The sequence below is a fragment of the Gallinula chloropus genome (assembly GCF_964237585.1).
Source record: "Gallinula chloropus genome assembly, chromosome: 10".
Lineage (NCBI taxonomy): Eukaryota > Metazoa > Chordata > Aves > Gruiformes > Rallidae > Gallinula > Gallinula chloropus.
The window spans coordinates 2427539-2440151 of NC_140095.1; the positions used below are offsets into that span (position 1 = coordinate 2427539).

A 12613-nucleotide genomic window follows, 5' to 3' on the forward strand; every position below is an offset into this window, starting at 1 on the left:
CACCAGTCCTCGGGAGCTTCCCGTTATCTAGTCCATATCTCTCTGGTCGTTTACCTATCTTAAGCAGGCCATCCATGGAATAAAGAGTGTGACACTCCTACTGGCCAGACCCTCAACCATTTAATCCTATAGCAAACATCCCTATGACATTTCTACTTGCCAGACCCTCAACCATTTACTCCTATAACAAACATTCCTATAACCTTCCTATAACAAACAAACATTCCTTTTCCAGTACTTTCTGTGGGGAGGTGGTGAGGGAAAACTGCGCATGCGCGTTTCCGAAAGCACACGGGTAGCTGAACACGCAGCTGAGCAGCAGAGCCGTACAAAATGGCCGGCGTTAGAGAAGACGAGACCCCAATTCCCCCGCCTGAATCGCAGGATTCGTATGCAACTCCACGAGTGGTAAATGTTCCTTTCTACAGCACTATAGCCAGGCAGTAGGGACAATGTCCTTGCTATGGCTCTAGTGGTATATTGTTCCCCTGCCATTAGACTTTCAGGTTGTCGCCTTCCGAACGAGTGCGGCTTTACCCACCGGAGCAACCGGACAGGTGGGTGTTACTGAGACTAAAAGGTCTCTTCAAGCTCAGATAATTTAGAAAGAATCAAGATTTTCCTTTTCTGTTAATTGTTTTAATTCTAGGCAGATGACCCAGGCTTCTCATGAAAATGATCTGGAGATGTGGGAGCGACGCTTTAAAATTGAATGTTATATATTGTCAGGACTTATTATTATTTTGATTCTTTTTCTTGTTGCGGCTGGTTCTATTGTTGTTATAGTTGTGCACAGCAATAAAGTTTAGTTTTTGTTCAGTTATGTGCACCAATAAAGTTTAGCTTTGTTCAGTTAATCAAGAGTTTCCATCTGTGTCTCTATTAGACCTCAGGGGGAGAAAGTTGCTACACCACGTGACTAATAAGTTTATAGCAAGCATAGAAGGGATAGGGTTATATGATCCTAACAGTTACTTGTTTTGTGGGTTTTAGAAACCTGATGTTTTATTCTGTCACGGTAACCGCTTGCATGCGGTTCACCACGTGTTGGATCCATAGGATCAGACACGGTAGAAATACTGAATTTGCCATATACTCTCTCGAGATTGTTGATTCAGGAGGTCTGTAGCATTGGCAGTTTTGTTGGAAATTATTTCCAAAACTGCTTGCAAGCGAATTATGCAGTTCAGGTTGTAAATTGGTTCCCATGCCCCTGTTATCAATTCATTAGGCTTCCACGTGGCCAGCCTGTAATGCTTTGTTCTTTTGGGAGGCCACTCATTTTTCCCCCTAATTTTGTGTTCCACCTATTTCAATCTCGACAGATCTTTTACAACTGCCTTGTAACTCCAGCTGCTGAGTTGAGGCTTGTATTTCCTCTAATACCAGTTCCTGTTATTTTCCATTTTCTTTGCTACGTAACCAGCCTTGCTCTCAGTTAGCTAATTCGTGAACGCTGCAAACCGACCCACCACATAAGCAACATTGCAAGATGCAAGTTGCTACATTCCATTGGCTTCCCTCTACCCCCATAAATGAGGGCAGGGATAAACACAGCTGATAAGGCAGGCATCCTCACTGTGACTTCTTTCTTCTCCCTGGAAAGAAAATAAACAAATTCGCTTCTTGGTGAGAAGAGGAAAAAACAGCAAGGGGGGAAAAGGGGAAAGTGAGCCCTTAATGTTAAAGGCAGCAACAAGGCAATTTCTTATAAAACTATGCAGATAGCATCTTCTTTTCTAAGTGTGGAGATAAACTGTAGTGTCTACCAAAAATGTTACAGGTATTAACTTAGGTTCTACAAAACAAGTAATCAGTAAATCACCTCAGTGGTTTTTCAGTGAGTTTTCTGATATATATATACACCCTTTGCCCCCCACTCACTTACAAGGGGACGAAGGAGCTAGCCTCCCGGCAGCTTGGGGGACACGGTTAAATGCAATAAAAGAGCACTAGGAACAGGATTTTCGACCTTGATTTGTGGATTTTTGGGTTGTCTTAGTACTAACTTTACCAATTTATCTGTTGGCACCCCATCATGAGTTCTCAGGGAATGCCTTTTTGCCATCCCATTGCTTCCGTAATTATTTCCCTTTTTCTTCTCTTTCTGATAACAAAATTCCATCTCCTACTGACAGGGACACTCTCAACACATAGTCTGACTCCTGTCCACACAAACAGCTTAAATTTGCCACTTGCTTTGTCTGTCTCCAGCTGCTCTCCTTGCGGAGACACAGAACCACCGATCAGCACTCACACTCGCTTCACAGTCAGACTGCATCTCAGTCAAACACTTAAATCATTCAAACAACACACAGTACCAGGTACAAGGATTTCTTGCATGTGCAAAGCACGACAATGGGTATGAAAAGGTTTTTCTCTCTCTCACAGATACGCTGCAGCTCAGTCACTCACCACTCACACCAGAGTCAACTCGTTTCACTCACACAAAGAGTTCATCACATTTAAATCGATTTCCAAAACTCAGTTCCTTTTGGCAATATCTGAAGTCGATACCAATAAATCAATGTCACCAGGAAAGGACTCCCTGTTGGGGAATGGAACCCCGGTCTCCTGCGTGACAGGCAGGAGTTCTCTCTCTTAGCAGCAACTGTTGGTTCACTTCTACCGACTGCCATAGGGGCAGCCATCCTATACAACTCAAAGGGGCAATACATCCTGAGAGGGTCCAACTTAAGCATCAAAGTTCCCCTATTCACTCTCAGGACCTCACACCTTTCTGTTCTCCGAGAATCCTGCCAACCTACACTATTAAAATGTCACGATCCACACCCAGATCAGCGGCTTTGGCAGAGGTTAAACCCCCTCGCATTCCAACCGACCTCAGGTTGCTCTGGGGGGCTGGGGGCGGCTGGGCTGAACCCCTGAGTGATGTCCAATGAGGTGCTTTATCGTGAGGAGGTCTCCACAATTCTCGGGAACAGAATTAAGACTCAAAACTGAGTCAAGGTTTAAGTTACTTTATTCAGCCTGCAACATGCGCACACTAACAATGATACTTACTCATTAGGTGACCTCATACCCCTGTACATATTCCTAACTCGTCCCGCTTCATATTAAAATGTGCCCCAAGAAGTGATTTCCATCAACTCCTCCCCATTGTGCCTGCGCACTGCTGTTTGGGGGTGGTCGTGGAGGGTCGTGGGGATGAAGTCGGATGGCTCCTCTTCCTCACCGCAAGTAACCTTCTGTCTTGCGCAGACTCAGTTACCCCTTGACTCTGATCCCAACTACAAGTTGGATTTAGCAGGTTTTGTGTACCTTGAAGGACAAGGGGAGCTTGAACTAGTTAAAGTGAGATGCTTTGCCTGCATTTGTGACCAATTAGAGACAAGCAAGGAATTCATGAACAAATAAGGAGGAGGGGGGTACTGGAACTCATTAAAGAAGTCATTTTATTTCCACAGAGCACATAGTCCTTGAGTGTGCAATTTACTTAAGACATGGTGTTAGACCCAAACTTACATCCCTTTTGATGTTTCTTCTTTATCAGTGAGGCAGAGTCGTTCAAGCCAGGCATTGTTCATGGGAGGTCACTGCTAGGGCACTTCAAGCCATCCTGGTAGCAAGTCTTCCTTAACCCTTTACAAGCATCTTAATGTAATATTTCAGCAATGTTGAGACATAAGTCCTCTGGTACAGGCATTCGTTGAGGGACATGGTATGTCACACCACCCCGTGGCTCAACATTGCCATCTTATTGATGGTACCTACTCCGTGATGGATAGAGGATGGAGATAAAGTAAGGAGGAAGGAAAAGTAAAATGTGTGCACAACAGCTCAACAGCGACAATCAAAACATTCAAACAATAAACAGTTTTCCAATTGCATTTGCAATAGTCAGTAAGAACTGTGAACATTCGACAGACATTAATTAACAATTTGAATTTGTCCCATTGCAAAAATCCCAATCACGTCCTATTGCTGCCCCTTGTAGCTCAGGGGCTGGGGGAAAACCAACCAATGATACTTTACACGAACTTTTACGAGGCGTATCGCCCTCTCGATCTTTGGGCTCAGCAGGCTCGTCACCGTCTGGGGGCTGCAAAGTTTGTGTGGCCGCCCCGATTCCCAGTTGTGGGGTGACCCACAAACATTCTTTCACCACCCTCCAAGTGTCCTGCTCTTGGGTCACCTTCCGGAGGGCCTGCACGCCTCTCCCCCACGATTTCAGAGTTTTCCCACTACCTGAGGACATAGTTTCTGCCGCAGCTGAGAGACGGGACACCGCTTCATGTAAGCAAAGTGATGGGTTGATGATGGCCAACGGCTTTCTTTTATCCTATCCTTAATGCATATTATAACTGTTACTCATGCCTATTAGAATTGTCACCACTTGATTGGTTCTTGGTTAAAGGTTACATCCCTCACCTTGCAATCTGGGTGTGATAGATGAGCCTTTGGTTCAGTAAACCACATGTACCTTGAAACAGGTTGTAACGTTCTGATTTTGTAAGAATGATTGTGTAACGTACATTGTGAGTCGCTAACGAGACATGGAATTGAGTTATAGGTCACTTAGAAGTGGAAACCTCAGAAATTAAGTAGCCAATGGATGAGCTTGCTGTTAAAGATGAGCAAATATGGGAGAGGGGCCAACTAAGGGACAAGTGAACGTTTGCTGATTCCTCCGATAATAGTTGAAATAGTACGAGGTTTGGATGAATGATCATCAACGAAATGCTTTAGAAGCTTTTCTGCTTGCCTAGACTCGATCAAAATAAACTGCAGGAGGAGGGAATGATTCTTTTTATGCTTGTACGAGTTAAAACAAAGGTAAAGTATTTTGAAGTTAATATTAAGCTTATTTTGTATTATGCTTTGCTTATGGAATGGAACGAGCGATCAGAGGAAGAGAAAGAAGACGAAGCGGATTTGGAAAACATCCTATAAAAAGAGTCTGTGACCACACTAGTGTGAAAGGAAACCATGTGCGAAATACATCTGACACCAGGGTCATCGATAAGGAGGAATGAAAAAGTCTGTTTAATGATTGGACAAGAAGACGAAGAAAAACGAATATATGAACTTTGCTTGGCTAATCACAAAAATGAATGAATAACTGGAAAATAGATTGCTTTGTTTATTAAAGAGTATAAATCCTTGTATCCTACCTCTCCACAGCGCGGAGTGGTGAGACTCAGGTCTCCTCCCGCCCAGCGCTGTGTCTTTCTCTCTGAATAAACTGCTGCTAAGCACACTCCCCGCGTGAGCGTCTCGCTTGTCGGTAACCCTGGGAACAGCGTTTCTTTCCCTTTCTCAGGAACAGCAGATCCTTGAAACAAACCTCTTGCTTCTCCTTCTTGTCCCTGTGTAACATTCGCTCTCAAAAACACCGACCTTCCTCTCCATCGTTTGCGTCGGGATGGGGCAACGCCTACTCCTACTAGTAAGTTACACAGGAGACTGCTCGAACAATGGCTCCATAGAGCCATGGCCTGGCATCTCACGGAGCCACTCCTCCACACCCCCCTCTCCCTCTCTCTGCAGCCGGCTGCCCCCGGCTCGGCACGGCCCGACCCGCCCTCCCGGCCCCTCCCGCCGGACCCTCCTCCCAAGGTAAAGCCCGGGCTGGGGGGGGGCGGTCCTGGCTGCCCCGGCCCAGCCGCTGCTGCATGGCTGGCTCTGCATGCGGGGGGGTCCGGGCTGCAGCCCCTGGGGGCACCCCCCCACCCCCACTCCTCCTCCTCTTCCTCCTCCTCCTCCTCCTCCCCCTCCGTGCCCGGAGCTGCCTCAGTGTCCCCGCTCTGTCCGCCCCAGGCCCCCCCTTCGGACAGGCCGCCCCCCCCCACACGCCCGCTGCCCGCAGACCCCGCGGCACCCGGCGCTCAGGTAACGGCGGCACCGGCGGCGCCGGCGTGTGGGGCAGGACGGCGTCTGCCCGGGCTGGGCCCCCCCGGGCAAGGGATGGGGGTTAGGGGACCCCCCCCCCTCCCCCCCATTGGAGCTCTGACCCCCCCGCTTTCCACACAGCCCCCAGGGCCCAGCAAGCCGCCCCCGCCCCAGCGCCCGCTGCCTTCAGGGCCCCCTGTGCCTTCGCTGCCCCCCAGCGAGACCCCCCCGGATCACCCCTATGTCACGGTGATTCCCTCCAGGTGAGGGGGGGGACACAGGCACGGCTGGGATGGGGGGGGGGCAGAGGAGGGATGGGGGGGCAGACACGAGATATGGGGGGGAAGGAGGAGCAGAGGGGTCTCTGCGGGGGAGACAGGAGGGATGGGGGCAGAAGGGGTTGGGGGGGACTATGGGGGGGGCAGAAGGGGTTGGGGGGGCTATGGGGGGACAGACAGGAGGGATGTGGGGCTGAAGGGGTTGGGGGGGGCTATGGGGGGGCAGAAGGGGTTGGGGGGGACTATGGGGGGGACAGAAGGGGTTGGGGGGGACTATGGGGGGGGCAGAAGGGGTTGGGGGGGACTATGGGGGGGCAGAAGGGGTTGGGGGGGCTATGGGGGGACAGGGGGGGGCTATGGGGGGGCAGAAGGGGTTGGGGGGGCTATGGGGGGGGCAGAAGGGGTTGTGGGGGGGCTGTGAGGGGGCAGGCAGGAGGGATGTGGGGCTGAAGGGGTTGGGGGGGCTATGGGGGGGCAGAAGGGGTTGGGGGGGCTATGGGGGGGGCAGAAGGGGTTGTGGGGGCTATGGGGGGACAGACAGGAGGGATGTGGGGCTGAAGGGGTTGGGGGGGGCTATGGGGGGGCAGAAGGGGTTGTGGGGGCTATGGGGGGGGCAGAAGGGGTTGGGGGGGCTATGGGGGGACAGACAGGAGGGATGTGGGGCTGAAGGGGTTGGGGGGGGCTATGGGGGGGCAGAAGGGGTTGTGGGGTGCTCGGGGGGGCAGGCAGGAGGGATGGGGGGCTGGGGGGTCGGACAGGGAGGCGGGAGGGATGGGGGCAGAGGGCTGCAGCGAGGGGGGGCGGGGCGGGGGAGCCGGGCTGCGCCCCATGGCCCCCCTTCTCCCCCCTCTCTCCCCCTCCCCTTCTCTCCCCAGGCCCGCGCCCCCCCCGCCTGAGGCCTGAGCGCGGCCCGGGACCGTCGCAGCGCCGGACTCCGGGGGGTGGGGAGGGAAGGGCCGCGCCGGGGGGTAACGGGGAGGAGTTGGGGGGGGGGGAACCACCACACAGGGGCCGGGACTACATCTCCCAGCAGCCCCCGCGGCGCCCACCGGAAGTACCGCCCTGGGCGCAGCAACCCCAGGTAGCCCTCCCCGCCCCCTTGGTGAGCCCCCCGGGCCCCGCCGAGGCAGCCCCCCCCCCCTCTCCCCCCTATCCGGGGGGCCCCGCGCTACCGGGAGGGTCGGGAAGGCAGGAGGTTGAGGGGAGGAGGGGGTGGTGCCCCCCCCGGGGGGAGCAGCGGGTTACCGGGTGCCCCCCAGGTGAGACCGAGGTGGGGTGGTACCCCCCCCCCCCCCCTCCGGGATGCGGTGTCGCTCGGTGATGCCCGGTGGGTTGGTACCGGGGCTGGTACCCAACCAACATCACCGAGCGACACCGCATCCCGGGGGGGGGGGGTACCGAGCCACCGAGCGCTTCTGGGCGTTACCGAGCCGGTGGGTACCCCCGGGGCGGTACCGAGCCCGTAGCAGCACCGGGCATCCCCCCGTGAGCCCGAGCCCCGGGGCGGCACCGGGCGGCACCGGCAGGTGAAGCACCCGGGGGTTGGGGGGGACACCCAGGCCGGTGGGTGTTTTGGGTGGGGTGTGGGGGGGGGTTCGAGTCCCTGGTACCAACCTGCACCTGGCCCCGGTACCGGCGGTGTGGGGCCGGTGGCACCCGGCACAGCACCGAGCCTGGGGTCAGGTGGGGCTGCTGCGGGGGGGGGGTGGTACCGGGCACCGCAGCCCCCCAAACTGCCCCCCCGCCCCGGATTGGGGGGGCTGCCCACGGGCTGTGCCGTGGTGTCCGGGCTGGGGTCCAGCCCCATCCCTCCTCCTGCCCTCTCCTCTTCAGGCACTCCCGAGCTCCGGGCTGGGTGGGACCAGGGGGGTGGGTTTGGGGGTGGGAGTGAGGGGGCTGCACCCCCCCACACACAGAAGGGGTCTCATCACCCCACCAAACCCGGCTGGGGTGGGCAGGTGCTCCCCGGGCAGCGACGCTGGGGTGGGGTGACAGGGATGGGAGCTGTGGGAACCCACCACCCATGGGTGCCCTGGGGATGGGGAGGTGTGGGGGGGGTGTGGGGGGGGCTTTTGGCCCTTCACGGGGTCAGGGCAGCGCCCCAGCCCCCCGGCAGCTCTTGGCCGTGCCCGGGCCCGTCCCGGCCGGCGTGGGGATGCTGTGAGTCAGCAGGGAGCCTGCGCCCCGTCCTGGCCGCTGAGAGCCCCCGGCTTTGGGGGGTGGGGGTGGGGGGGGGCAAGGGGGGGACCCCCAAACCTCCCAGCACCGCCAGCCTGGGGAGCGACGCTGCGGCCTCCGCCCAGGCCGCCGGAACCGGCGCTGGTGTCAGCGCTGCCGGTGCCCGTGCTGGGGGCACGAGGGGGCTGCAGCCAGTGTTGGGGTGTCCCCCCGCCCCAGCCCGTGGGACGGGGTGACCCTGCGGGCCCCGCAGCAGCTGGGTGAGGCGGGGGGGGTGCAGCAGTGCCGAGGACGGGCCCGGCTGGGAGAGGCGGGCGCAGGCCGCAGCCTGGGCAGGGGGCTGGGGGGCTGCTGCTCCGTCCCCCCCCGCCCCCCCGGGCAGGCAGGGCCCAGGCGTGTGCACACACATGTGCACGGGAGCACACGCGTGTGGGTGCCCGTGGCAGCGGCTGCTCCACCCCGGCCTGGCTGGCTGCTCTGTTTGCACAGGCGGGAGTGAGCTCACGCCATGGCAGCGCCCGGACCGGGGCTGGGGCCCCCCCCCTGCTCACCCACCCCCCCTACCCGGCTGGGCCCCCTCCCCTGCTCACCCACCCCCCACTACCCGGCTGGGCCCCCTCCCCTGCTCACCACCCCACCCTCGGAGCCCCCGTGCCCCCCACGCCAGCCAGCGCAGGGGTGTCACAGGGGGCAGCCCCCAGTCAGGTTGGGGGTGATGGCCATGAGGTGGGTGCCTGGGGCAGGGGGCTTCGTCGCCTTCCCCCCCCTCCAACCCCCCAGCCAAACCCATTCAGCTCCAGCAACCACAGCTGGTTGCTGATGATGCAGTGGTTCCAACTCAACCCCCCCATCCACCTGCTCCATGGGACAGGGGCGCAGTGGGGCATCCCACCCCATGGCCCACAGGACCCCCCCCCCAGTGGGACATCCCACCCCATGGCCCACAGGACCCCCCCCCCCAGCAGGGCATCCCACCCCATAGCCCACAGGCCCCCTCCCCCAGCAGGGCATCCCACCCCATGGTTCACAGGACCGCCCCCCCCAGCAGGGCATCCCACCCCATGGTTCACAGGACCCCCCCCCCCAGCAGGGCATCCCACCCCATGGCCCACAGGACCCCCCCCCCAGCAGGGCATCCCACCCCATAGCCCACAGGCCCCCTCCCCCAGCAGGGCATCCCACCCCATGGTTCACAGGACCCCCCCCCCCAGCAGGGCATCCCACCCCATGGCCCACAGGACCCCCCCCCCAGCAGGGCATCCCACCCCATGGCCCACAGGACCCCCCCAGTGGGGCATCCCACCCCATGGCCCACAGGCCCCCCCCCCCCCAGCAGGGCATCCCACCCCATGGCCCACAGGACCCCCCCTGTGGGGCATCCTACCCCATGGCCCACAGGACCCCCCCCCCCAGTGGGACATCCCACCCCATGGCCCACAGGACCCCCCCCCCCCCAGTGGGGCATCCCACCCCATGGCCCACAGGACCCCCCCCCCATTGGGGCATCCCACCCCATGGCCCACAGGACCCCCCCCCCAGTGGGGCATCCCACCCCATGGCCCACAGGACTCCCCCCCCCAGTGGGGCATCCCACCCCATGGCCCACAGGACCCCCCCCCCAATGGGGCATCCCACCCCATGGCCCACAGGACCCCCCCCCCCCAATGGGGCATCCCACCCCATAGCCCACAGGCCCCCCCCCCAGCAGGGCATCCCACCCCATGGTTCACAGGACCTCCCCCCCCAGTGGGGCATCCCACCCCATGGCCCACAGGACCCCCCCCCCCCCAGCAGGGCATCCCACCCCATGGCCCACAGGACCCCCCAGCAGGGCATCCCACCCCATGGCCCACAGGACCCCCCCTGTGGGGCATCCCACCCCATGGCCCACAGGACCCGCCGTCTCTCCCCCTCCATCAGGTTCCTACGGGACGACTACACCATCCAGGTGGCCATCAATGACTACCTGGACATCTACTGCCCGCACTACGAGGGGGCCGCGCCCGGCGGGCGGGCAGAGACCTTCACGCTCTTCATGGTGGATCTGGAGGGTCACCGCGGCTGCAACAAGACCCCCGGCGCCTTCAAGCGCTGGGAGTGCAACCGGCCCCGGGCGCCCTTCGGCCCCGTCCGCTTTCCGGAGAAGATCCAGCGCTTCACCCCCTTTCCTCTGGGCGTCGAGTTCCAGCCTGGGGAGACCTATTACTACATCTGTGAGATGGGGAGGGGGGGGGGGGGCGGGCAAAGGGGGTGGTCCTGAGGGATGGGGTTACCTGGGGATGGGTCTCAGCGGGGTTGGGTTGTGTCCTGAAAAAGGAGGGGGAGGGGTCTTTGAGGGAGGAGGTGGGCGGTGGGGGTGTGCACAGGGAGGGGGTGTATGTGGGGAGGGGGGTGTCCGGTTGCACATGGAGGGGGGGTGATGGAGGGGGGGTGGGTCGGGGGTCTGCGTGGCCCGGGGTGCGGCCGCTGTTGGCCGGGAGGGGGAGCCCCAGGCCCGGTTCTGGCCCGTGGCGGTGGGGGGGGGGGTCCCGTCTCGGGCTGGAGCTCTGGGGGGGACACCCCCCCCCCCCCACGCTGATCTGTCCCCACTCCCAGCTGTCCCCAACCCCGGGAGCGCCGGGCGCTGCCTGAAGCTGCAAGTCTCCGTCTGCTGCAGACACACCAGTGAGTCCAGTCCGGGGTGGGGTGGGTGGGGTGGGGTGGTCTGCACCCCCAAAAAGTCTAGGGGTTCCCCCTTCTCCTGAATCTGGGGCAGCCTGGTCCTTGCTGGGGACCCTGGTTTGCTCTGGAGCACTGGGGGGGGCGGGCACAGACCCCCCCATTCCACCCATCCTGACTCGGGTGGGTTTGTTCCAGCGCCGGAGCCGGTGACAGAGGTTCCCAATTCGCAGCCCCACGGGCGTGGGGGGCCAGAGGGTGAGTGTTGGGGTGGGGGTGGGGGGTGAGGGGGGCACTGGGGGGCTGCGAGGTTTGCCCTCACCTCTCACCCTGTCCTGGCAGAGCCGGTGCCCGCCCGGGACAGGGCGGCCCCGCTGCAGCCCCGCGCCCCATGCCTGGTGCTCGCGCTCCTCACCCTGCTCCGGATCTGACCCCGGCATCGCCCACGGAGGGGACACAGGTCCTGCTGCCCCACTGCCCCTTCTGGACTCTTCCTCTGCTGCCTTCAACCCCCGAGCCCATGGGGCAGCCCGGGCCACCCCTCACCCACCGGACCCCCTCCTCAAGGAGCCGAGCTGGGGCCAGGAGCTGCAGGCTGGAAGGTGAGGGGGGGGGATGCAGTGGGCTCCCAGGCAGCGGGTGTCCCTGGGGGCTTCGCCCCCCCTTGCCACAGCATCCCCTGATGGGCCTAGAATGAGACCTTTTGCTTCGTTAAGCGCATTAGTCAGTTAATAAACTAATTAATTAAATTAATCAAAATAAACATGAAAGTTGGCAGCCCTCAATATGCCAATGAGCAGAAAGCTGTGCGTGCTAAACGTGGGTGACTATAGGACTTGAATCTCCACCCAAGTCACGTTGAGCATCACCACCAGGAAAGCGTCTTCAAGATGAGGGTATTGAGGGTATTAAGGGTATTGAGAAAGCGACCACCTGGAGGGGGGAGAGAAGAAACTGAAGACCCCTGAAGAGGCAGTTGCTGGGCTGTGCTGCTTCTCCTCCACCCAAGACACAGTTACGCCGCGCGGTTGCGATTTCACCCCTTTGTTTTTGTGGTGAGAATACCCAGGGTGGTATTTCGCTAACATTTGGTTATAGTCTCAGCATTTTGTTAGAATCATAGCATTGTCATTGGCATTCTAGTCCTATATCAGTAAGTGCATTTATCAACAGCAATCGGGAACTTTTATATCTGTCCCTTTAATAAACTTTCTACTGGTTTCCGCTCTGTGAAGCTGTTTCAGTGAAAGTCCTCTGGGGGCTCTGGCTGGCAAACATTGACTCTGACATGTAGTTTTATATCTAATCCTTCAGACATAAATTGTTGACCAAGTCTGGAACTAAGACTGGACCTAGCTGCACCTTGGCTCCTCTCTCCGGAGGAGTTTGGAAAGCAAGGGGGTCCTTTCTGAACCTTGTGGCTCAGCACGATGGCCTCTGTCGGGCACACATCAGACACATCCTCTTGACGTGAGATGGGAAGGGGTAGCAACGTGTTCTGTGTGTTCAAAACATGTCCTCTTTTCAAAATGACTTCTGCAAGAGCAGAGAAAGACCCGCCAAGGGCCAACGCTCAAAGCCATCTCATGACTGCAGCATCCTCTTGAACATTTGGCAAGAGTAAGTTAAGAGGTCTGGTAACTTCC

General features: G+C 58.8%; 3 protein-coding genes and 1 long non-coding RNA gene across 4 annotated transcripts in view; 3 read left to right on the top strand and 1 right to left on the bottom strand.

Annotated features, from left to right (window-relative positions):
- LOC311195313 (nischarin-like) overlaps positions 1 to 3548 on the bottom strand; it is a gene marked incomplete at its 5' end in the record, with an annotated part of 198895 nt that extends 195347 nt beyond the window's left edge. The window contains 1 exon segment of the mRNA XM_084268692.1: positions 3487 to 3548. Coding sequence (XP_084124818.1) covers positions 3487 to 3548 — 62 coding nt within the window.
- Positions 3549 to 5533: 1985 nt separating this feature from the next.
- On the top strand, positions 5534 to 6107 carry LOC311195256. Its single transcript, XR_014617494.1, has 3 exons — positions 5534 to 5580; positions 5782 to 5853; positions 5995 to 6107. It is a non-coding gene; the product is annotated as an uncharacterized lncRNA (long non-coding RNA).
- Positions 6108 to 10191: 4084 nt separating this feature from the next.
- LOC311195314 (ephrin-A4-like) lies at positions 10192 to 11398 on the top strand (the record flags this gene model as incomplete). The annotated part of the gene is made up of 4 exons (XM_084268693.1): positions 10192 to 10522; positions 10905 to 10973; positions 11166 to 11225; positions 11310 to 11398. The coding sequence occupies 4 exons, from the start codon at positions 10192 to 10194 to the stop codon at positions 11396 to 11398; spliced, it is 549 nt and encodes a 182-aa protein (XP_084124819.1).
- Positions 11399 to 11487: 89 nt separating this feature from the next.
- LOC311195315 (DNA mismatch repair protein Msh3-like) overlaps positions 11488 to 12613 on the top strand; it is a gene marked incomplete at its 5' end in the record, with an annotated part of 50573 nt that continues 49447 nt past the window's right edge. The window contains one exon of the mRNA XM_084268694.1: positions 11488 to 11569. Within this exon, the coding sequence (XP_084124820.1) occupies positions 11488 to 11569 (82 nt within the window). The remainder of the gene's footprint in view (positions 11570 to 12613) is intronic.